Source organism: Larimichthys crocea, chromosome I (genome assembly GCF_000972845.2).
Source record: "Larimichthys crocea isolate SSNF chromosome I, L_crocea_2.0, whole genome shotgun sequence".
Classification (NCBI taxonomy): Eukaryota; Metazoa; Chordata; class Actinopteri; family Sciaenidae; genus Larimichthys; species Larimichthys crocea.
Window position 1 is genome coordinate 11,915,507 of NC_040011.1, and position 23,919 is coordinate 11,939,425.

Genomic DNA, 23,919 nt, shown 5'->3' on the forward strand with positions numbered 1-23,919 from the left:
GATGCATCGTGACACGATAAAAAATCGGTACAAATGCGTGACGACTCGCATCGGTTGACAGAAAAAATGAATCGCGATTCTTGGCAAATGGGAACCTGCACAGCGCGTGCTCTCACCGGTCAAACAGGCTTCCCGGCGACTTCAAACCCACCGGGAGTGTTTCAGGAGCGAGCGCTTAGCCCGCCAGACTTTGTTTACTTGCTCAGATTTGGACATTTTCCCAGTGTTTCCCTTAAACATGCTTCTACGTGTGTAAATATGCTACGTAGTTAGTTAGTTTCGCTTTTGTCTGTTTTTACGACTTGCAGTTTGCACGGGGTATTTTATTTTGAAAATCCACCGGATTCGCTTTGCTTTTTCTGTGTCTGGCTTCCGCCCGCTCGAGGTGCTCTGTGGAAATTGACGCGTGCTGCTCGCAAGTTTTAATGTTTTTATTTTATTGTTTTTCCTACAAATAAAAAGCATAATAAATATAATAATTTTATTTGGTCATAATTTGTCTGTAGCTCATTTTGATTTAAAAAAAATCGTGAAAAAAATCGTATCGTGAACAAAAAATCGTGACTCGAATCGAGTCGTGAGTCGAGTGTATCGTTACATCCCTGCTGACACACACCTCATTTAGTGTATGTAGTGACATGCACTCCTCACCTGGGTGCAGGTGTCAGGAGGTAAACATCACCCCACACGCACACACACACACACACACACACACACACACACACACACACACACACACAGAGCTGTGTGTTATCTTAGCATGACTCGTCTTTTAAAACAGTCTGTAAAAAAACAATGATGCAGCAGTTTACAGGGCTCCAAGCACTGCTGTGTCTGTCTGTACACCTCCACACCTGTGTGTGTCCACACTCACCTGTGTGTGTCCGCACTCACCTGTCTCCTTTTGGTTTAAATCTCGTCAGAGTTCAGACAAATGTTTGTTTTGTTTAGTTTGTGGCTGCTAGCTCTTTAGCATTGCTAACCATTTAACACCACGACAGCGACCGTTACCCGCCAAAAATCATAAATAAAACAAAGCCAGCGTGTCCACACTCGCTCTCCTGTCTTTAAACTACAGGTGGACACTTTTAAAAATGTCAACATGTCAACTCGAGAAGCTGAAAAGCAACTTAACAAGCAACTGAGCGGTGCTAACCGAAGCTAACGAGGCTAGCTCCGAGTTGTCAGTGCCGGGAAAAGCTGCCCGATCATGTGAGGTGAAACCCGGACACATGCAGCCTGAAGCACCGCTTTCATTTATTTTAAAAATAATCCCCTTAAACCCGCTGAGACGACTCACCCCAGCGACACTCCGTCCATCCTCCCGGAGTCAGACGCACACACAGCGGGCATGAGCGCTGCTGGACAGCGGCGCACAGATCGTCTCTGCCTCTGTGTGTGTGTGTGTGTGTGTGTGGACAGGAGGGATCACTCCGTAGTTTAAAACACACACAGTACAAACACATGCATTAATCTATGATAATATGTTATAAATATAGTTATAAGTATATATATAGTATATAAAATCTGTCCCTCTTTAAAAAAGCAAACAATAAACTATAGAAATACAAAATAAAAACACAGAAATCTGCAAACAATAAACTATAGAAATACAAAATAAAAACACAGAAATCTGCATATAAGAAGCTTTTTTAAATTAATTTCTTAATCCCAGTGACCATGAAGAATAAAATATAAACTACATAAGAGGTTCACATCTTCACTTTTATCTCTTTGTAGTTCTTATATAGTTTTAGATCTTAGCACAGGATTCATTTCTTTGCATATAAGTGAACAGATTTTTATTAATCCCTTTTTTAAACATTCATTTAAACCCAGAAATACAAACACACACATACAAATGTGGAAAGAGATGGTGGAGCAGTTGTGGGGATTCAGTGCCTTGCTCAAGGAGGAGGTGAACTGGCATCAGTCCATGCTGGACTTGAACCAGCTACCCCCCCGGTCCCCAAGCCAAGTCCCTATATACTGAGCTACTGCTGGATATGTTTCATTTCTCTGCACATCGATCTATAGTTTATCCTGCTGGTTATGTTCCATGTTGTGCCGTGTAATGTATTCATGCAACATAAACCATATTTATTTCAGCACGCCTCGCACCAATGTCTAAATCTTATTTTGTCCACAGCGTTCATGTTTATCTGTCCTTGTTTTTATTATCTGTGTATGTGCATACTATCCGATCTATTCATTGTTTGGTCTAAAAAAAAAGTCAAAGTTATAAAAATAATGTATGAAAATGAAGTGTCCTACATCCCCCGAGGCGTTTACAATAATCTAACGTCACAATGAAGAAGCTGGAGCTGGTGAACGTTTGGTCAAAGTGCTTATCGAACATGTTGCTGATTGTTTGAGCTCTAACATGACGGATCACTTTCAAACACCGGGCATGAGGAGCGAGTTCAGGATTTCACCAATTAACTAAAACAGGCTGTGGAGACATCTGATTGGCTACAATTAGAACATCTTTACGTCTTGTGCTGACTTGTTTTTAATGTCTTTAATTGTCTTTAATGTAAAACAGACAAAGTCAGAGACAATGTGATGACATGCTGATTGAAACATGAAGCCATGTGTGACGCCTTAGCTCTGCATGTTTCTGTACAGAGATGGGGGTCAGAGTGAGAGCTCACACTTGTAGTCCCCCTGCTGGCTGCCAGTTCACCCACAAACCACAAAACCACTCATTTACCTATTCAACCAATACGGTCACCAACCCTGAAACTGCTCATTTCCTTCACTGTGAACAGTTAGACATCCCAACACCACCAAAGAAATGTAGCATTTATTTGACAAGATTGATGTTTTGTTGTTAGGAGGGATGTTTTTGTTGGTCTGTAATTCTAGACGAGCTGACTACATGTGTGTGTGTTTGTGTGAGAAGGTAAACAATCCCATTTTCTGGAAAAACCTGTTGTCAAGGTGAAGCAGAAAAAACCGAACAAGTCACCTTGACCCGAAACTTCAAGGAAAGCTCCAAAACAGGATTTGCATAAGTGACTTCCTTAAAGCAACAAAAACAAAAGTAGAATATTACACTCTGCATTCGTGTAGGCAACAGTGCATTTAATCAGATTTCAGAGTTTTTGCTCGTGTGTCATACAAAAAAAACAAAACAAAATCAAATAAATTAACTGTTATCAGAGGATGTGATGAACACAATCAGCTTCTTCCAGCTTTCCCGGTTTAAAATGGCCGATGAACTGGGAAAAACACGGATCTACAGGCAACACTTCCTCCTGGTGGCGGCTCCATGAACACTTCGATTGATTTATCAAAATGTGTTTTATTAATCATATATCATTATGATGAGGTAGATGAGACATATAAACCCATGTCTGAATTAAGACTGCGAGATTAGATAGATTTTTCCAAACATTAAAAACTTTAATAAAAGCAGAATAAACATAGGGCTGTGAACTGAACACGTGAATTTTCAAAAAACTGTTTTAATCTAAACAAGAAAGCCTGTAATGGGACGGTAGTAGTGGGAAAACAAAAAAATAATAATAAAGTAATTTACAACCGACAAACAGTCTGTGACATTTCTCTCACACACCCCCCAAAAAAATACTTAGTCACAAGTGTTTTTAAGATCAAGAAACTCAAGCGATCGAGTCCCATACTGCCGGACACTGCCACCAACTTTACTGAATACCCTGAGTTCATGATGCAAAAATTAAACAGACACAATCTGGCTGGTTTGCAAGACAAACAAACTCAATTTGTTGATGTTGTTGTTGAGTTGTGAAGCTGTGACTGACACAAAAAAAAAAAAAGAAGGTTACAGCTTTACAAATGGTTCAAAGCAAAAAGTCTTTCCCAAACAAAACATAACAAAAGTACAGTTCAATAATTCACCTTTTTTTTTGTTTTTAGTAGTAAAGTACATAATGTGTGGAATAAGGAGGACAGATGGGGAGGGAGGGTCCGGGCTGGGGAGGTGGGAGCCAGGATCCAGGGAGGACAGTCATTCATTCACTGCGGGGGTGGTGGACACTGCTCCCTTTAACTGACCCCCTTACCCCAACTGGGCTTGTGTAATGTGTGTGTGTGTGTGTAAATTCAAGTTCGTTGTAATTTTGAATTTCTCCCCCATGAACATCTCAAAACAGCGAGGAGGAGGAGGACGGTGGGGGGTCGCACTAATAGCCGCCGCTGTAGCCGCCTCCCCGGCCGTAGCCGCCGCCACCACCGCCGCCGCCTCTGTTGTACGGAGCCCCGCTCCTGTAGGAATAATTGCCCCCCTTCACTGCACCATAGTTGGAGTGCTGCTGTCCGTAGCCGTCCCCAAAGTCACCGTTACTGTATCCACCCCCCATCTGGTTGTCGTAGTCGTCGTAGCCTCCGTACCCCCCGTATCCTCCACCGCCGCCGCCGCCGTTGTAACCCCCGCCGTAGCCGTAGCCGCCTCCGTAATTACCGCCGCCGTAGCCTCCTCCGTAGCTGCCACCTCCTCTTCCGCCGCCATAGTTGTGCATCCCTCTTCCCCGACCCCTTCCGCGGCCGCCGGTGGAGATCTCCTGCTTCGTCAGAGCCTTCTTCACCTCCACCTTGTTGCCGTTGATGGTGTGGTACTTGGTCAGCACCGCCTTGGTGGCGGAGTCGGTGTCCTCGAAGAAGACAAAGCCGAAGCCGCGCTTCCTGCCCGTCTGCTTGTCGGAGATGATCTCGGCCTTCTCCACCACGCCGAACTGCGAGAAGTACTCGGTCAGGTTGTCCGCCTCGATGTGGTCTTTGACGCCGCCCACGAAGATCTTCTTCACGTTGGTGAGGATCTCCGGGTTGTTGGCGTCCTCCCGGGAGATGGCCCGCTTCAGCTCCACTTCGTGGCCTTCGACGACATGTGGGTTAGCCGCCATTGCTGCGTCGGCCTCCTCCGGCGTTGAGTAGGTGATGAAGCCGAAGCAGCGGGACCGGCCGAGCTGCTGGTTCATGACCACGACGCAGTCGCTGAGCGAGCCGAACTGCTCGAAATACTTGCGGACGCCATCCTCCGTGGTCTCCACGTTGAGCCCTCCGACAAAAAGCTTGGTGAGTTTGGTCGCCATGATGCCGTTTGTTCAGAGGAGGGAGCGCGCAGGCCGTCCTTCTTCTTCAATGAACAACGCGAGGGCGGGACGCCTCACGCGCTCGCCCTTCGTAAGACGTACTCGTCGCCGATTGGCCGTCTTGAAAAAAACCTCCACGCTCATTGGCTGGCAGAGGCAGTGTCACGTTTTTTTGCCGTTGCCTTCGAGGCGCCGTCGGAAAGCTCAGCTTCGATCGCTGAGGAGAAAGAGAAGCGTGGTTTTCAACATTTGTGCTCCTTCATTTTCACCCAGTACAGTAAAAAAAAAAACACATTAACCGACCCTCAGTGCATATCACTGCTGCTTTTAACAACCAGCAGATACACTAACACAACACAGACAGTACCAATTATTATAACAGCCATTAGGCGTTCAATAGTGTAAAATCCTTATGTTCTTAAATATAGCAGAAATTAGCATTATATTAGATGGGGATTTGCTACATGTAGTTTTAGATTAATAATAATCATAATACATTTTATTTCATAGGTGCCTTTCTGTCACCCAAGGACACCTTAGAATAAATGAGCAGACAGCAAATAACAGAAACAAACAAAAGTATTTTAAATTACAAGAATACAACATTAAAAACAGGTTAAAATAGGAAAATGCAATTGAATCAAATGGAAAAGGCGATTTTAAACAGGTGGGTTTTGAGTGCAGACTTAAATTGTGAGTTATGACGGAGGGGTAAAGAGTTCCAGAGCTGGATTAAAAGCACATTTTTAAAGTATAACTTCTTTAAAATGCAGAAAATCTGAAGACTATCCTGACAGTGTTTCACAGAGTCGCCTAGAAAGTGGCTTAATCTAAGTGATTTAAGGCTCAAATAGAAACATATGAATATAAAATCATCTATTTAATATCGTCCAGCTATTTATTTATGACTTCAGGCAGGGGGGGGATGGGCCGCACTGATCTTGAACACCAAAAACAAAGAGCCAAATTAAGCGTGCCAGTTTTGGTTTCTTTGATGATGAACAGTGGCTGTGAATACATCAGCCTTCGCTTCACATCTTCATTATGAGACGGATTAGTGCCTGACATCTTAAATCTGCGCCTCCAACGCTGTGCAACGCAGCCATTTTACTGTTTAAATAAAACTACAGTTAAACGATCTTGCTGTGTGGAGTTAATTTTATTTGTACATCACAAATCATTTCCCTCTGCGGCCTTTGCTTTGTCTCTGCAGCTTTGATTCGGATAGGGAAAGCTCCCCAAAGATCCATTTTAAAAAGGAAGAGCAACAAAGGAGGAATCCCTCTTCCAGGGTGGACAAACAAAATGTGAAATTAACCTGGTTTCACTGGTGTTGATGCAAAAATATAAAAAGGAAGCACCCATACACTGCGCCAACCTACAAAGAGGCATCTCTCTTCATGGTTTAGGTCTTCTCACAGTAAATGAAACTCAGCCCCCGTCCCTCAGGCTGCTGAATAAAACATTCAAAGATGCTCGTTCACAAGTCAACGCATGTTGAATCACGCCCATGGCTCGATAGCTTCCTCTGCACATTTTCAGTCAGGTCACAGGAAAGCTGCGGTATCGGTTTTCTGGGAAGTTCAACAAGTGGACATGGACCACAACCCAACCGAGCCGGTTGGCTACACCAAGCTTTGACCTGGACACACGTTACAGTACTCAGATCAGAACACCAATGCATCCATCAGTCTTTAAATGTTTTGGCTTCACCACCGCTGCAAACCTCACGTCCAACAAAATGATCAGGGCGACCATCATCTGTTCGACCCCCTTCATGACACATCACCAGGGCAGACATGCAACCAACTATCCTCCATGTAAAGAAGTACCATAACAAGTCTCTTGGTGTATAAAAATATAAATATTTATTGTAGATTCATAAAAAGCACCGCCAACGTAACATGTTTTCTTTTCCTACGGGATGGTCAGAAATCATCAAGCATCATTATCCTATAAGAGTAACAGAACAAAGTAAAGTTTACACTCCCGTCAGAAGTCAAACATCAAACACACAGGACTCTGCTGAAGCTTCACAGTACATGAGACAGGATTGTGGCTCCTTTCCCTCCAAAACTGGGGAGTTACTTCTGTTTTGGTTTGAGATCAGGTCCAGATATTTCCAAATGTTGTCCAATTACAGAGGCCATCTCTGCTGAATCGCGTTCACACTGTCAGATGTATTGTTTGCTTATCAAGAGCTCGTTAAGCGCTCTTGATAGTTACACATGAGAGCATTATTGAAATTTTACCAATTAATATAAAACCCCAGACCGACTTCTACAGCACAGACTGCAGGAATGTTGCCTTTTCTTTTGGGTATCGATCAACATTTAGTCCGCAGACTTGAAGACCTGAATATTTGCTCTCCAGGATGCCACAGGCTCGGACTGAAGCAACCAGAAGTGTGTTAGAAAATATTTTAGGCCATGGACTTGATATGCACCGCCAGAGCCTCTTCAACGCAACTTTCATGTGCACTTAAGGTCAAATACAAACACACCGACCAGCCACTTCATTAAGTACACTTTGTATGAGAGCCAACACAACAACTGCCGCCATACAGTCTACTTTTACAAAGTTTATAATGTTTCAGTTATTGCTGACACTGAAGCATTCATTTAACCAACAGATTGTAGTTGTGCAGCAGTGTTTAACTGGACTGCTTTTACATATGAGGGCTATAATATTAACGCCACTGTACAACAGCAGCACGCACTAAGACCTCATTAATAAACAGACGTTAAACCTTACAGTCAACAAAAACTGAAAAAATCATAAGTAGAGTTTATGGCAGAGTTGTCTTGCTCACTTCGGATTGTTCAAGTGTACCGGACGGCGTTGATTCTTCTGACCTGTATGATCAGCCTGTTTACTTACATGATATTCTGCAACACCACTGGTTGTCTTCAAAAGCTTAAAGGCATTGTAATAAAGAGAAATGACTCTACACAGTTCAGTAACGGTCAGTTGATCTTGTTCTGTTTCCACTGGGTTGTATGGTGACATAATATACAGTTCGTTACGCAAAGTCCATCAATGTACACAAACATTGCCCTTTAAAAAAGGTCAAACTGAGGCGGAGCCATCTAGAGTGACTTCAGTGTATACTTCCTGATTAACTTGGCGGTAAAGACACATGTGACATCCCATCATTCCTGGTCTTCCAAGTCTGCAGACAAACGCTCATCAATACATCTGCGCATTAAGGTAGAACTGTTGATGCTGGTTTAAACGGTGAGGGGCGCCCATAAATATCAAAATATAGTATATTTATCCTCACATATTTCAGGTCTTGATATTGGGGGGAAAGTGTAACCATCTTACGGCCATGAAATTCACATAATATACTGTTTAAAAAACACAAGACAAATATTATAATCAAATGTTTATTATATTTTGAAGCCCACAGTGCCCAGAGTGCAAACTCCTCTCCTGGGTCGTCAGCACCTTAATAAATCCAAGGTCACAAGATTAAAAACTACAAGGCTTGTTTGGCTCCATCAGTAGTAAAAGTTGGTGCTCGTCATCGGTAAAAAGAGCCTGATAGTCGCACTGGGGCACTGTGTTATCAAAAGTCTTTTAAAAACCCACCAAAACCTTCAATAAAATCATCATATCAGACTCTTTGAAATGCATTTCAGACCACACTGGGGAATCCTTTGTGAAAACTGACTTCACCTGAGGGGGAGAAAGGCCACAACCACTCTCCGGTCCCCCCGTTGGCGTTGGAGAACCACACACACCCCGTCAGTGTTCAGGGTGATGTTAGCCAGGTTACCGTAGCAACCTGGAGGAGATGGGAGAGAAAGAGAGTGAGAAACTGGACCGAGCAAAGCTTTTCAGGATGAGACACCAATTTACTCCATTATGTCATGTTCTGTTTTGTTTTTTAAATAGTTCATTAAAAGACCGAATTAAGTGAACCCCCCTCCCCACCACCCGTTTTGTTTTTATTTTAAGATTAGCTATATAAGACGCATTGAAGCTATGTTGTTGAAGAATAAACAATGGCACACTTGTGCACCATCTGATGAAGATATTCCATACAAGGTTGACCAACACAGAGTGAAGACAGGTTGATTTACATACCTAGTTTGCTGGATGTGGATATCCTAAAGAGATATTTCAGACTCCTATCACAATCGACCCCAGGTAATCAACAGGGTCCTGATGTAGCCTAAAAAAAACTGCTACGGCTATTTTGGCTGGGATAGCCTACTGGAATACGAGTAAGAACACCTAAATGTAGGAATAATCAAAGATAAATGTCCACATAATGATATGTATTCAAAAAGGAGAGAATAAGACATAAAACATAAGGTTTTAAAAGACAAGGTCAAACCCTACAAAGCCTACATGCATTGGCTGTGGGTAGACTACAACCATAACCGTTTCACCCACCTGAGAGTAAGCCATGTAACTAAAGATCAACAAGATGAGGTCACTTATAAACCTGTGGATGAACTTGAGGAAGCCTGGTTAAGTAAGTAAGATAAATAAGTAAAATAACTAAGCTAAGTGGTATAACGTTTTATTTAAAATGAACATACATAAGCATACCAAGATGTTTTAACAGTAGGTTTTGTTCTCCAGACATGAAAGTATACAATATACATTAGATATTGCTACAGGTAATGAAAAATGAACAAATACTTAGAAACTATTACTATGCGTACGAGAGTTTGAGTGTACAATGTTGGGAAGGAAACAAGGAAACTGGATCCTGCAGTATCACGTTCCGCTTTTGCTGAATGAGCCAAGTAAAAATATAATTATACAAATTGAAGTTATAATATAATAATATCAAGACAGCTATGAAATCCAAAAAAAGAACCACAAAAAATAAAACATGCTTTTTCTGCCCATCCTCATACATTGAAAGTTCACACTAAAAATTTTTGTTTACTCCAGGAAAAAAAAACAAAATCTAAATTGCTTAAAATGCAAAATAATTATTAATAATAATAAAAAGGGGTAAATGTCAGCAAAAACAATCCTACATCGAAATTGGAACCGACTTGAACGCAAATAAAAAATAATCTAAACGACAGCTAGACGCCTTTCAGGGCGCTGAGTACATAAAAAAGGATCACTGTGTTTTTATTTCTTCTTATTATTTTATGTCCTAGATCAACGGTAACAACCGCTGCTCATAGCAGGTTTCTGGGAAGTGACCTTCCTACCTGTTTCTGGGGGGTTTGAGGTCTTCATTATGATTAGGGGGGGTCTCTGTCCGTGTCTGCCGTTGTTTCGGATTAGGCAGGAGGGGGTGGGGGTCGCTTGGTTTCCATTGTGTAGTCTCTTTAGTAGCCGCCGCCGCCGTACCCGCCCCTCGGGTATCCGCCGCCGCCGCCTCCTCCTCTGGTGTAGGGCGCAGCGCTCCTCTGGCCGCCGAAGGGAGCTCCCTTCATGGGGCCGTAACCAGACGAGTGCTGGCCGTACCCGCTGCCAAACTCATTGTAGCCGTTTCCACCTCCGTACCCGCTCCCCTGGTCTCCGTAGCCGCCACCCCCATACGGTCCGCCGTACCCTCCCCCGTAGCCGCCGCCGCCGCAGTTGTAGCCTCCGCCATTTCCGTAGTTGTAGTTTCCGCCGTAGTCCCTGCTGCCGTAGCCATTTTGATTCCCCCTCATGCCTCTGCCCGGTCTGCCCCTCGGCGCCATACCGGTCCTACCGGCCGCCTGCATCTCCTGCTTGGTGAGGGCTTTCTTCACCTCGACCTTGTGTCCGTTCACGGTGTGGAACTTCACCACGACCGCCTTGTCGGCCGCGTCGTGGTCGGTGAAGTAAACAAAGCCGAAGCCGCGCTTCTTCCCGGTCTCCTTCTCCGAGATGACTTCGGCCTTCTCGATCTGGCCGTACTGGCTGAAGTACTCGGTCAGGTGGTCCTCCTCGATGTCGTCCTTCAGCCCGCCGACGAATATCTTCTTCACCTTGGCGAGGGCCTCCGGTCTGTTCGCGTCCTCCCTCGCCACGGCGCGCTTCACCTCGACCGCGTTGCCGTCGACGGTGTGCGGCCTAGCCGCCATGGCCGCGTCGGCCTCCTCCGGCGCCGAGTAGGTGACGAAGCCGAAGCAGCGGGAGCGCTGCAGCTGCTTGTTCACCACCACGACGCAGTCGGTCAGGGTGCCGTACTGCTCGAAGTGCTTGCGCAGGCCATCGTCGTCGGTGTCCACGTTCAAACCGCCGACGAAGAGTTTACAAAGCTGGTCGGTCATGTTGGAGGAAAAAAAAATGGCGATGATCGTCTGCTGGGTCAATCACGAGATGGCGGCGAGGAGGAAGAAGGCAGCCGCCTTTATAGAGAGCGCGCCGTGACGTCACCCGGACCCCGGAGCCCGGGAACTCCTCTTCCGGTGCCGTGTTGTTTCTTTTGTGTTGATGAACAGCTGCTGCTCGGTGGAAAAAACGCACAAAAGATCATTTAAAACACGACGAGCGTGATGAAATAATACAGAAAACACTTTGAATTAATATACATCTGTGTTTGGATTCACAATACAGCCGCGAAATGACTTTTTTCAGCGGTCACATGGTGTCAAAATGCGTCAAATTCATGTTTCTTACACTATGGTCACTTTACATTACAGTACTGTTTTTATACATCATGCCACTTTTCGTGTTTGTTGTGTAGGTTATAGATGTTTGTCTGTTTAATTTCTGTCTGTTTTTTTTTTGTTGCCTTTTCTATTTTTTTCTAATTCTGTATGCTACACTTTCCTCTGCTGCTGTAACAAGTAAATTTCCCTGTGGTGGGATGAATAAAATATATCTAATCTAATCTAATTTAACTCCTCTGCACATATTTAAATTCTATGCAAATATTTAATTTTGCTACAAGTGTTTAATTTCTCCGTGCAGATCTATCTCAGGTTACTTTTAACATATGGATGCTGTTTTTATAGGTTAATTCTAATGTATGTTTGCACGCTGCTACTGGATGCTTGAATTTCCTTCGGGATCAATAAAGTATCTATCTATCTATCTATCTATCTATCTATCTATCTATCTATCTATCTATCTATCTATCTATCTATCTATCTATCTGGCTGTACAAATGGGATCAAATAAAAAAACAAAAAATTGTATTCAGAATGTCAACTTTTGATAAAACAAGTTTTACTTTGCACTAAATCAACACTGCCAATTTGCTGTATATACTTTTGTACATTATATCTTATTTACTATTGCTATCTTGATATTTTATTATGTATAGTTTGTTCTTTATATTTTTATTCTTATGTTGTCTATCATCACTGTGTGTAGCTTGGGATAAATAAAGTCTATCTATCTATCTATCTATCTATCTATCTATCTATCTATCTATCTATCTATCTATCTATCTATCTATCTATGTTAAGAAAATGCTTTAAGGCTACTTAAAGGGGATATATTGGGTTCATGTGTTTTAACCACCCAAATCAGGTAATTAAGCCGAGGATAGTCTAGTATATTAAACCAACTGGACATTCTCCTGATTTAATACAGTAGACTGTCCTTTTGTCTCAAGATCTCAAATTCATTGTGTTATCTCAGGAAGACAAAGTTTAGTTATCTTGAGATCGTGAGAAAATTATCCTGTTATCTCGGTTTAACAACATTTGTTATTTAGACTAGAGAAATCAAATTAAATTGACTCATTGCGTGACTTGTGTGACTGCTTGGGGGCATCGAGCTGAGTCATGGGATCGTATATACAGTGAGCGATGGGTATTTATATCAGTGTGGTTAGTGTGCAAGAAGCTGAGAACCACACAGGGTATTAAACATAAGTAGATTAAACGTTTGTGGCTGTGAATAAAACGGCATCATCATAATAAAAAACATCTGTCAGTCATCATTTGCTTTCTGGAATCCATTCTCATTCATCTAAACAATTAACTGATAAGTTATATGAATCAATGAATCATTCGCTGCGTTCAGCTTCTCAAAGTTTGAGGGTTTGCTGCTTTTCTGTGTTTCACTGTTTAGCACAGTAGTTTTAACATTTTAGGGTTTGTGGTACTTTTGTCAAAGAAACCACAAAACAATTCCAAGATCAACACTTTTAAAACATTTTATAGATTAAGCATTGAAAAAATAAAACCGACTGGCCACTTCAAGGGTGATCAAATACAACAACTCTGCCAGAGAGTTATTAACTATTACGTTTATTACAGAGGTCTTAGTGGGTGCTGTGGCCATAATATTAGAGATGTACTCCAGTTTACTAGTTAAATCAAATAAAAACTGAAACATTAGAAGCTTCATAAAAGTTGAGTTGTATCAGATGACACTGGATCATCAAGTGTACCCGGCCGGTCAGTGTATGTTAAGATTACACAGGAACGCCTGGCTAGTGGTGCCTTCATTGTCCTTGGAGCAAAATTGAATTTGTCGCTTGATAAAATCACAAAATAATAGTTTTGTTTTACAGATTTTAGGTTTTGAAAACAGCAAAGCACCACAGAGCAGATTTTACTTCCAAATCTAGTCTAGCCTTTGCTTTGTTTATCTTGCTCCTCGATTTCCATGAAATGCTCGTTACAGATACAACACTCCAGTGTATTACCATCTGTAAGCACTGCTCATCACAAAGCGACGCCCACACTGAACGCACACCTCTTCCAACCATGGAAATGTAGTTTCAGGTGAAAGACGCGACACTCTGTCGCATTTCCACGTCAACAGAAGTGCAGTGCGTCGTTAACTTCGTCACACCTACCAGAGAGAGTTTATGGTAATGTTGATTTTTTTTTTAGAGCCAGCAGAACAAACCAGACATTTCAAATAAATAAACACCGATATCAAATTTCCACTGAAATCTTTATGAGGCTCATCAAACAATCCCTTTATCTAAAATCTACCAACACAAACACAGAGGACAGTCTGTGTCTTTACAGATACAGTTCCAGATCATTTATGAACACAAATGAGGCAACTTGTGGTTCGTCAATGAACAACAAATGGAAGAAAAAGATTGACTGATCAGGTTTAATAGAAAACTGCATTTTTGGATTGCTCAGTCCGGGTGTTCAGGGTTAAATCTTTACTGTTTTTTTTGTGTAATCATTTGTCAGTGAAGTCAGCTTTCCAGATTTGTGCATCTTGCTCTGATCGCAGTGAGAGCAGACAGTCGTGGTCAAGGTTTGGTCCTTATGGAAGCCCTAAGCGGTCACACAACTTCATTTCATTTCAAGTTATTTAGGTAATTACCTTGAAATAACAAATGTTATACCGAGATAACGGGATAATTTTCTCGAGATCTCACAATAACAAAACATTGTTCTCTCTGAGATGATGCTGTAATTAATCGGTAGTCTAGCATATTAAATCCACAGAATCTCCTGCTCCTCTGACACTGCTGCACTGAATGATGTTTCCTGCAATGATTTAATATAGAAGACTGTCCTTTTGTCTTGAGATCTCAAATTGTCGTTATCTCTGGAAAGCAAAGTTTCATTATCTTGAGATCGTAAGAAAATTATCCTATTTACAACAAATTAAATTAAATCGTTACCACGAGAGAACAGAGGAAATAAAATGAAGAACGTATGACTGCCTGGGGCTTCCGTAGCTCCTGACTCTTAATGTACTTTTTAAAAAGAGACTGGCGTGTGTGTGTGTGGACTTAAACGTTTCATTGCTGTGCTTTTATGCTACGTTAAAACCACTGCGGTGCTGGAAGCAGCTTTTACAAGACTGAGAAAAAGGTCAGCACTTTCTCAAAAATTGAGAAATGAAAACTATTTCGCAAATGTTAAAACGAACTGAAATCACCCAGGAATTAATCTTTTAGACACATAAATGTAAGTTCACTTAAGTGTAATCTCTATTAGCTGAGCAAAAGAAGAAGAGAACTGAAAATGGCAAATCTCACACACAAAAAAGGAAGACAAATCGTTTAATATTAATAATTAAAAAAGAAAAGAAAAAAACATCTTTGTGCGCAGTTGTCATTATGGTAGTAAGTACACCATAATTCACGACCAAGTTCTTGAAACTTCTTCCTCAGAAATGAGAAGTTGTACTGAATCGTCAGTAAACGAGGGGACACGGGGGAAACAAAGGATTCGTTCAGTTCACACAGCAATCTTGGTAGAAGGTTAATCTTCGTTGTTGTTACTTATCCCCCCCCAAAAAAACCCTGAATTTATACATGAGGACGATCAATTGCTACCTATTATTTACACTTGAAAAGAAGCCTGCTGTGGCCCAAATCAGACTCCAGTTTCACAGTCAGAGGGGGGATGAAATGCAAAAAAAGGTCGACAGCTTGAAGGAGGAATTTAACATCCATCCCCCCTCCAGCAACCCACCAAAAAAACACGGCGAGAAGACAAAAGGAGTCAGCAGCAGCATGCATCACAGAACCAGATGCTACCACGTGACCGCGTTTGTTTCTGGATTTAAAAAAAAGGTTAAAATTTCACGTGTTAATCTGGTTAATGGAGCGAGTTAACACAGTACCGCCACGTGTTATTTAAGTAACAAAGGAACACCACTACTAAAAGGAAAAAGTAACCTCAACAAGTTTTTATTCGTAGTAGTAAAATCAAATCTACCTAGCAGTTTGTTTCACCCCTCCCGGTCCTTTTCTGTAGTCTCTAATCGGGAGTGAGGGTCTGTAAAATAATGACAATGTTGATAGTCCATGTGCTTGAATGGATCAACTTCTTGTTTTCTAGCCACATCTAAGAGAGTCTGAAAGGAGAGGGTCCAGTTTCTGTGTGATAAAATGTGAGGGTGGAAGGGAACTAGCAAACTTGAGCTAATCATGATGTACTGGGAGAAGAGGCGATGGGTGGGTGGGGTGTGAGAAATGTCGGGCGTGTCTGTTGGGGAAGGAAGAAGAAGAAGAAGAAGAAGGGGGCACTGGATCACAGCTCCACAGGTGGCTCTCTGAATAGGCCAGGTCACAGGTGATGAACGACGGTGTTCAATCATGTTAACGCTCAGACGGGTTCAGCTGAGTGATCACATGATGTAGACTTTCTCAGCCTGAGAGAAGTTGAAGACTTCTTTGGTTCTGGGACACACCACTTTGTCATCTTGGCGGATGGACAGAAGAGACTGAAAAAGACAACGAACATAATAAAAACATAGTTTTATAATGGGGCCATTCCTAAAAACAGCTCCGGCTCATAGTCGTACTCACATTGTACCCATAGACGTATCCATTAGGAAGCATCATTGGAGGGTTGTTTTCATTCATGACCTCCCCAGAGATCTTACAGACTAGTCTGGAGTTGGCGCAGTGGGCCATGGGTAGTGGCTGGGCCAACTTGTTGAGGGATTTACTGCACACCGGGCAGTCTGGGTTCTTAGAGGTACCGTCCTCCTTGTAGCACTGACTGGAATGGGGCATGGAGGTTAAGGACCAAAATGTCTCATTGTGCGATGTTCTGGTAAAACAATCCACACAACTTTCAGTAGACGACAAGACAAAGAGAAGAAATAGAGGACAAAGTGATCAACATTTAAAAGACTAAAGCACATTTCTACCGCATGCTACGGCTTGACTCGACTCTGATGTGGTTTTCCATCTATTGGTTTCAAGTGAGCTGAGCGGATATTAAATGTTGACGTGAAAACACAGCAGACTGCTGAGAAATCGTGCAACATCTCTGGCACAAGGCCAGCATTTTTAGATAGCCAAGCTAAAGTTAAGCTCCCTTTATTCCCTCACAAAGTGCAGAGCCACCCTCTCATATCCTCTGCTCGAGTCAATAAATACCCAATCAGTTGCTTTTGAACGGAGAAACAACCAAACTGCTTCACATTCGGTTTGAAATGTCACTGAAACTGAGGTGGAGTTCATGGACTTAACGATAAAACTGTGTCCTTGTTTGGTTTATTTTGTGTCTGCGGCTCCTACGACCGTCTGGCAACATAGATAGTGAAAGAGAGAGGGAACACTGGCAGCAAGTAAGCCGGTGAATTAGAGAAATAAAGTGTTATGAGCAGCTACTATCCAAAGCCAGCGGAGTAGACTCCAGTCGAGCCGTACTCATACACACATACACATTATCCAGAGATCCTGAACTTAAAGTTAATTGGAGGTAAAGTCTGGTAGGATACGGTGTCTTGATGGCAGACAGACCAGCCTGTAGGGTGATAGTGAAGACAGAGTTGTTTCCCAGTTGGTGTAGTCTGTAGTTGTCATATCGAAACTGCTGGATCAGCATCTTCCAGCGGGCTGGATCCAAAAGATCCTGATGGGACGGGAAGAAAGAGACAGAATTCAGACCAGTGACACAACTCTACAACAATAGAATATTTTTTACTTTACACACAGTATTCTCCAAACTATGATGTGGTCACAGCTCCCTCACACACTGCCATCATTTGACATCTGCAGCTACAGAAACATCAGGGTAGCCTGAGGTGTCAGACTGGAGGCTGATCAGTCTGCAGGGGAAACTACAAAGGCTTCTTAGGAGTGTAATTATTTAGGTTAGTGAGTGGATAATTAATGAGACCTACAAACATGTTGGCAGAGATCCTCAGTGCTGATTCTGGCACACGATGCTGTGCTGGCAGGAGAAGCTGAATGTTTTTTTTTTTTTTAGATGAACAATCGTGGCGTCGTGGGACAGAGCGCCGTCTCTCAGAGGAGGAAGTGGAAATTAAAAACAACAACACTGCTCCTGAAAGCAGCTCCAGAGGGGACGCTTAAAGAGGCACGAGAGGGAATTCAGTTTGAGAGGACAGCTGAGGCCCTCTAGTGGCCGGCGTGCCGCTGTAGCACTTCTCTGATGAATCTACCGAGAAGAAGCTTTAAGTTGTAGAGCTGCAATGATTGCTTGATCATCTTTTAGTCATGTTCTGATTTCTCTGTGACAGTGAGCTGAAGCTCTTTGGGCTCCGGGAAACATTTATTCCTAATTTCTGACATTTTACCAACCAAACAAACAACGATTGTGATTATAAATGAAAATCAGTTCATTGAAAGCAGGCGATGTTTAGGTGAACTGTACATGTACAACAGGCTGTTGGCTTTACCTTGTATGGGGAGATATGTGTATCTGATGGGAAGGCCAGCATGCCCATCACCTGCCGAACCTCGTCCAACTGTCCACCTTCTGCTTGGCTGAAGTGCTTCCTTGCATGTCTGGCATACGCAGAGACACACGAACAGGATCAGTGGGTGACAAACACGTTTAAGTGGCTTTGGTTGCAGTTGACGTGTGACAATGTTTCTGTTGTCCTGATATTTTTAAAATCACTCCGGTCTGAATGTCAAGTGACAGCAGAACCCAGCGATGAAGACGTAACGAGCAGCCATGTGCTGTCCGCTGGTTATTTTCTATTTTACACACCGAGCGACAACAGAGCAGGCTGTAAACTTTACAAACCGACTCTGGACTCAGGAGGAGAGGCGCTCGGTTGTGTGAGGGGATTTTATAACTGAACTATGAGCAGGACGCACACTTAACCTTCTCTCACTGATGTTTTCACATCACAGACGACGGAGAAAGGCGCTGAAACATGAGGCTCATATTGAAGTTCAGTGTGCCGTCGTCATTAAATACAGATAATATTTGACTGGGACATTAAAATCTGGACCAGCGCCCAACACACTGTGTGTGTGTGTGTGTGTGTGTGTGTGTTGTGGTTCTACATCCAGTACCTGACTGCATCCATGCGTTTGTTTTGTCTGATGAGCTCGATGAACTCCTGGATTCTCAGACTGAACTCGAGACAGCTCTGCCAAAGAAAAAAAAACAAAGAGAGAGAGTGAGACTGACAAAAGCTGTGAGTAAGTTTAAACCAGTGAAGTGCTGAAAAATCCTCAGTGTCTATTTCGCCCTTCGTGAACCTTCAGAGCAGACAGGAAACTGATCTCTTTAATACAACTCCTGCAGCGATTCTCAAGCTGCCTCTCAGTATTTTATCTCATATTCGACCTCTGTGGCTGGTAGAGCTTCAAAAATACCAGGTGGAACTAAAATGTACCTGCGCTTTGAGCTGGAACTAAACCAAATGTCACAAATGCTGTCACAAGAAGACTCGTGCTGGCATCCCAGACTCGGTCTGACCGTATGAATATTCGATCATGTATGCAGTAAAAAGGCTGGCTCTTTAGTAGCAGCTAACTGGGAAGATTATCACGTCTTGGCAGAGGTCTGCGCTCCACTGAGGACTTTCTGGTTTAATAGGATCATCTCAGGATTAACACTTCAACTCGCTGCCGACGCCAGAAGGGCAAAACAGCCAGGACAGGTAATTAAATCTTAACAGCTCTGTTTTCTGAATCTGTTACACCACTGAGTCTTGTTTGGGATGCAACACAGAGAACCAATCAGCATCTGTCCATGCACCTCTGCATGCTTCACTTAAACCAGTGAAGTCGTTTTATGCGTTTGCCTCGACTTGGATTCACGAGGTAAAAATGTGACTTTTTCCGAGTGAGCTACCTTCATCTTGCGAAGGCGGGATTTGTTGTCATGGCACCAGGCTAAGCAAGTGGCCGTCTCCTGCCTCTCCAGAGACTCCTCCACCTCCTTAGCTGTGAGGAACATCTCGATGTTCACCAGATCCTAAAAAAAAAGAAAGAACAGTGGATGTATGAACACAAACAATTCAGAAAAACATGAAGTCAAAGAAATCCAGAGTCTTCACTTACCTCTATACCGCTCTGTCGGGCCAGTTTAACAGCTGTGTTGTAGTAGCCGCAGCGCAGCAGATGCTCCACCATCATGCGGTCCATACGCTTCTTCTTCCACAGGTTGACTGAGGCCGGCTGGTCGCTGCTGTGCTCCTTCAAGTGCTCGATGCGACGCTTGCACAGCTTGGCGCTCTCGTCTTCTGCTTGGATGGACTCGGCAGCCTGCAGGTCGCGCACAGTCGAGAGCAGTCAGGGGTCAGAGCGCGAAATACGCATCGTGTTGCGTCAACTAGACATTAAGCATGGAAGTAATACAGCTTCTTTAATGAATATTCTGGATTTTATGGAGCTGCCTCGTTAATACGGGTGTGTACCACGTGTGTTTGCAGCATGTCGGAGATCAAACAGTTTAGTAACAGTAGGAGTCTGCTGCTGTGACTGATTTAACTTATTGTTGTAAATGTATTTCCATGGAAACTGAATGTTAATTTTGAGAATAAGCGACATTACATTCGAGGCTGTGCTTTAACGTCATTATTGGCACGGCAGGTTAAAGCACAGCCTCGAATGTAACGTTGCTTAATTCCATCTCCATACTTGTCGTAACCTCATTTTATCAACAAGCTTACAGACTGATGTTATGATCTGGGCCTGGCCGGCTCACTGGAGCCTGACCACAAGACTTTTCAACCCTTGAACACTGTTGAGGTCGGGCCAGACTGAACAGCTGTTTCCTGTTCTGCAGATAAACACGATGGAGTTCAGACACATTTAAAAATGTATTCCCATTGGTGCTTTTACATTTACACTACAAAATATGTTTTGAAGCGATATAGCAGCGTGGAAGAAGCCTCTTCTATGTGCACTCTTTCAAAATAAAATGATTTGTTTTGGTGCTGGTTAATCGACCTTTTCATGCTTTAAACTGAACTCTCACTTTCAGGTTTTATTCCTGACTTTTGGACAGCTTTTCTCTGCCGCTGCCAGACCAGATTTGGCTCAACATATTTAGTAACGGGGTAGGGGGGCTCTCTCAGCCATAATAAATCAGTGTAGTGTCTGGTACGATCCAGCCTTCAACAGTATGAATCCAGGGTTTATGTGTCACAAAGTGCCTGCCGGACAGCGCGCTGGCACGGAGGACAAAAGAACTGCAGAAGTGTGTTTTGATCACTCGGCTTCACAGAGGAACCGGCCGAGCGGCATTCCACCGCTGACAAACACAATCCAACCCGAGGCGGCAGTTATACCGTTGGAAAAGAAACCACGGCCGCAACAAGGGGCTTTTGTCGTCGGGGTCGAGTAATGTGGCTTTTAACGAGCGGTTCCACCTGAAGGGAGAGCTTGTTTGTAGATGAGATACTGCCGGTGGGCTTGTATTTTTTTAACTCCTAAGAGCAGGTGAGTGCAGAGTTTTATATATTCCCTATGAAAAAGTCTTTGTCTCACTGACCGGCTCGGTGCGTTGGATAGATTTAAAATATCTCCATCGACCCGGGGCCAGAGTTTTTAAAATGACCTCCAAAGCGGTTACGAAAGAACCGGCCTTGAAATGTTCATCAACCGAGAGAACAGACATGATGGTTGTGTTCCTCAGACATAGCTGGCGTGGTTGCACTTGCTGGCAGAGAGGCACTTGCCAGCTTTGTTAGGCCAGCTCTCTGTTGTGTCTGATTGTTCTGTAATTTGTACGAGAGCAGCCCGCTGAACACAGAAACGGCACGATGCGATCAAAGAACTGCGATTAAGCACTTTAAGCAGTCAAAAGCATCCGATCACACTTCTTTAGATGGTGGTAATTAACTATTTTCATGCTGGTGAAACATAATTTAACTAAAAGGGAAATGCAACGAAGAGACTGAAGTGTTTGGGTTCCTTTAATTTGCATAAAACTCACCAAACTGTGTTTGTACGTACGGCAGAGTTCACTTCTTGTAAGTGGTTAAAAGTAGAAAATGTTGTGTGAGAGTGTACGTCTGTCACCCTCACCTTCCTCTTCAGGGCGCTGAGTTTCTCCACCACGCCATCCAGCAGTGACACCACGGAGTCGACCACCGGGAAGCTGCTCAGCGTCTTCTCCAGCTCGGCGACGACCATCGTCACGTGACTCGTCTCCCGGTCGATGTTCTTCTGGGCCGCCCTGAAGCGTTTGTTCAGAGTCTCATAGGGGACCTGCAATGACGGAGAAGAAACAGTGTTTGGGTGACTTTATAGAAGAAGAGAGAAGAAAACAAACAAAGAATGAACAATCTACCCAAATAAATTCTGCTAAACCTTTACAAAGCATGATGATCATGCTGTGCGCTGCATGACTCCCTGTGAACCGTCCTCCAGCAGCCTCATTTCATGACATCTCTGCAGCTTGAGTCCAGAAAATTCCTCAACAGAAACAAATTAAACAGGAAGCAGATGACTGCTGGCTTCTGTTCCATACTGCAAACAACGCCGTCTTTCTTGCTACGGCAGATTTAGTTTCATGCAGTGTCTGAATGTAACGACTCGAATTTAATGAATCCAGACAAATTCCCCTTTAGGTGTAAAACTTTCTGTGAGCGTATTTTATTAATGAGACTTCAGATTTATTGATTATATATATATTATATTGTTGGTTGGTCGAAGTGACTTGAAAGATCAGAATGTGTGTTTTTAGAAACTTAACGTTTGTTTTAAATATGGAAGTTTCTTCTTCATCTTTGAATCTGACATCACTCTCAGCTACATCTCACTCTCTTCCTTCAGTGAACGGAGGTCGCTCAGGTCGTCACGTGACCACTGACCCACCAAAGTCACTCGTTATCACGTGATCGAGGTTCAAACACTTTCTGGGACGTTTCTAAGTCGACCTTTGACCTTTTGATCTTGTGACACAAAAGATTTCATTTGGGTTTTTAAGTGGTATACACTCATTGATCTGAGAATGTGAACAACAGTGAACATTGATCAGCATCTGTTTGATAAGCAATTAAACATTTAAGACAATTTCCAAAACACAAAGGCCCAAAACTGTTTTTTTTTCTTTGTCATATATTAAACAAAAGAAGCATTTCAGGTAACTGTGTCATTTTAATAGACCAAACAATGAATTGATTTACTGAGAAAATAATCTGCAGACTGAAATGACACAACAGAAACCCTCTCCGTCTGTCCGCCCAGTGAAACAGAATCTGAACGGCTGATTGCTGCATAAATCAATGTGCCTCATCCGAAATGCTTCTTCGTGATCATAATCTGACAGCTAAATTCAGTTATTAGAATTTATTATTATCAGTCATAAACATCCTTATCACAGAGATAGAAAATCTGCATCTAAAGACGTCGGTCTGCGATTGAACCGGACTGAGCGTTGATCCAGAGAGGAGGTTCTCTTCTTTTAACTTAGAGCCCAGTTCATTTCACAGATCACTGACACCAGAGAGGAAAATTATGCAACCAGCAAACTGCAAAACACGATGGAATAAAGAGTGTTGTTACCCCGCTGGAAATATTATTACTGTTAAAATCCAGCTCTAATTGAGCCACATTAAACGAGAGCCTGAGACTTCTTTAAATTGCACCGCAGCACACAGTTGTGTATGTGCTAGTAAATATTCATTAGTGTCCTGCTGACAGGAACAGGGGCTTTATTCTGCTCAGGGAAAAGAGTGTGGCCACTGTATGAGAGCAGAGGCGGCTTTACGTCAGTCTGCAGCAGAGAGCTGCGTGAATATCCGACACATTAAACCGGTTAGTGTTTGATTAAACAAATTAATTAAGGGTTATTAAATGAAGGCAGACACTGTAGATTGTGATGATTCCAGCACGGTGTAAAACGCTAAATGAATGGATTGAATTCACACTGGAGACCTTCAGAGATTATGTCACCTGGAAAATATTTTACTCTCCACTGAGGAAGGTTTTTATTCAATGTTTCTGTTTGTGTTGAAGAACCCTGACTTTGATTAAACCATTCAGATCTGGATATTTGATCTGTGACATTTTACTAACTATATCCCAACAAAAAGGCCCCATTGTTTCAGATATGTTTGGCCTTTTGCCTTTACAAGATCGTTTTAACAGGAGACTCCGGCTGAAAACACTCCTACAGAGAAATCTGGCTGACTTGGTTTCAATAAACCAGATGTTTCTCTGATGATTCACCTCCGATCTCTGTCCTCTTTGTGTAGAAAGTACAAATATCCCCCTTTTAAACACGACTGGCTACTAAACCTTACAAATCGTGGCATTACTCCTGTCCATGTAACCATGATTTCATTG

General features: G+C 42.9%; 5 protein-coding genes across 8 annotated transcripts in view; 1 reads left to right on the forward strand and 4 right to left on the reverse strand.

Moving 5' to 3' along the window:
• The window catches only part of fam13b (family with sequence similarity 13 member B), a 62,564-nt gene extending 61,833 nt beyond the window's left edge, over window positions 1–731 (forward strand). The window contains exon 24 of the mRNA XM_027282104.1: window positions 694–731. The gene's annotated coding sequence lies outside the window, so the exon portion shown is untranslated. The remainder of the gene's footprint in view (window positions 1–693) is intronic.
• klhl3 (kelch-like family member 3) overlaps window positions 1–1,423 on the reverse strand; it is a 16,291-nt gene extending 14,868 nt beyond the window's left edge. For both annotated transcript variants that reach the window (XM_019253611.2, XM_010742928.3), the window contains exon 1: window positions 1,301–1,423. In XM_019253611.2, the coding sequence (XP_019109156.1) occupies window positions 1,301–1,353 (53 nt within the window). In that variant the 5' untranslated portion in view covers window positions 1,354–1,423. The remainder of the gene's footprint in view (window positions 1–1,300) is intronic.
• Window positions 1,424–3,383: 1,960 nt separating this feature from the next.
• On the reverse strand, window positions 3,384–8,862 carry LOC104928625 (heterogeneous nuclear ribonucleoprotein A0). Its single transcript, XM_019253610.2, has 2 exons — window positions 8,754–8,862; window positions 3,384–5,289 (listed from the first exon to the last, which is right to left on the reverse strand). Exon 2 carries the CDS (start codon window positions 5,070–5,072, stop codon window positions 4,167–4,169), a length of 906 nt encoding a protein of 301 aa, XP_019109155.1. The 5' UTR covers window positions 5,073–5,289; window positions 8,754–8,862; the 3' UTR covers window positions 3,384–4,166.
• On the reverse strand, window positions 6,918–11,363 carry LOC109136897 (heterogeneous nuclear ribonucleoprotein A0). Of its 2 annotated transcripts, XM_027286054.1 has the most exons (3): window positions 10,259–11,363; window positions 8,754–8,862; window positions 6,918–7,025 (listed from the first exon to the last, which is right to left on the reverse strand). In XM_027286054.1, the coding sequence occupies exon 1, from the start codon at window positions 11,291–11,293 to the stop codon at window positions 10,379–10,381; it is 915 nt and encodes a 304-aa protein (XP_027141855.1). In that variant the 5' UTR covers window positions 11,294–11,363; the 3' UTR covers window positions 6,918–7,025; window positions 8,754–8,862; window positions 10,259–10,378. The 2 variants fall into 2 exon arrangements, with proteins under 2 accessions (XP_027141855.1, XP_019109154.1); XM_019253609.2 differs by having other exon boundaries at window positions 6,918–8,862.
• Window positions 11,364–14,669: 3,306 nt separating this feature from the next.
• The window catches only part of maea (macrophage erythroblast attacher, E3 ubiquitin ligase), an 87,279-nt gene continuing 78,029 nt past the window's right edge, over window positions 14,670–23,919 (reverse strand). Inside the window, exons 2-9 of one of the 2 annotated variants that reach the window (XM_019253616.2) lie at window positions 21,655–21,837; window positions 19,684–19,887; window positions 19,475–19,597; window positions 18,688–18,764; window positions 18,060–18,168; window positions 17,136–17,269; window positions 16,213–16,408; window positions 14,670–16,127 (exon numbers count right to left, since the gene is read on the reverse strand). In XM_019253616.2, the coding sequence (XP_019109161.1) occupies window positions 16,032–16,127; window positions 16,213–16,408; window positions 17,136–17,269; window positions 18,060–18,168; window positions 18,688–18,764; window positions 19,475–19,597; window positions 19,684–19,887; window positions 21,655–21,837 (1,122 nt within the window). In that variant the 3' untranslated portion in view covers window positions 14,670–16,031. The remainder of the gene's footprint in view (window positions 16,128–16,212; window positions 16,409–17,135; window positions 17,270–18,059; window positions 18,169–18,687; window positions 18,765–19,474; window positions 19,598–19,683; window positions 19,888–21,654; window positions 21,838–23,919) is intronic. The other variant, XM_027284417.1, reaches the window with a different exon arrangement.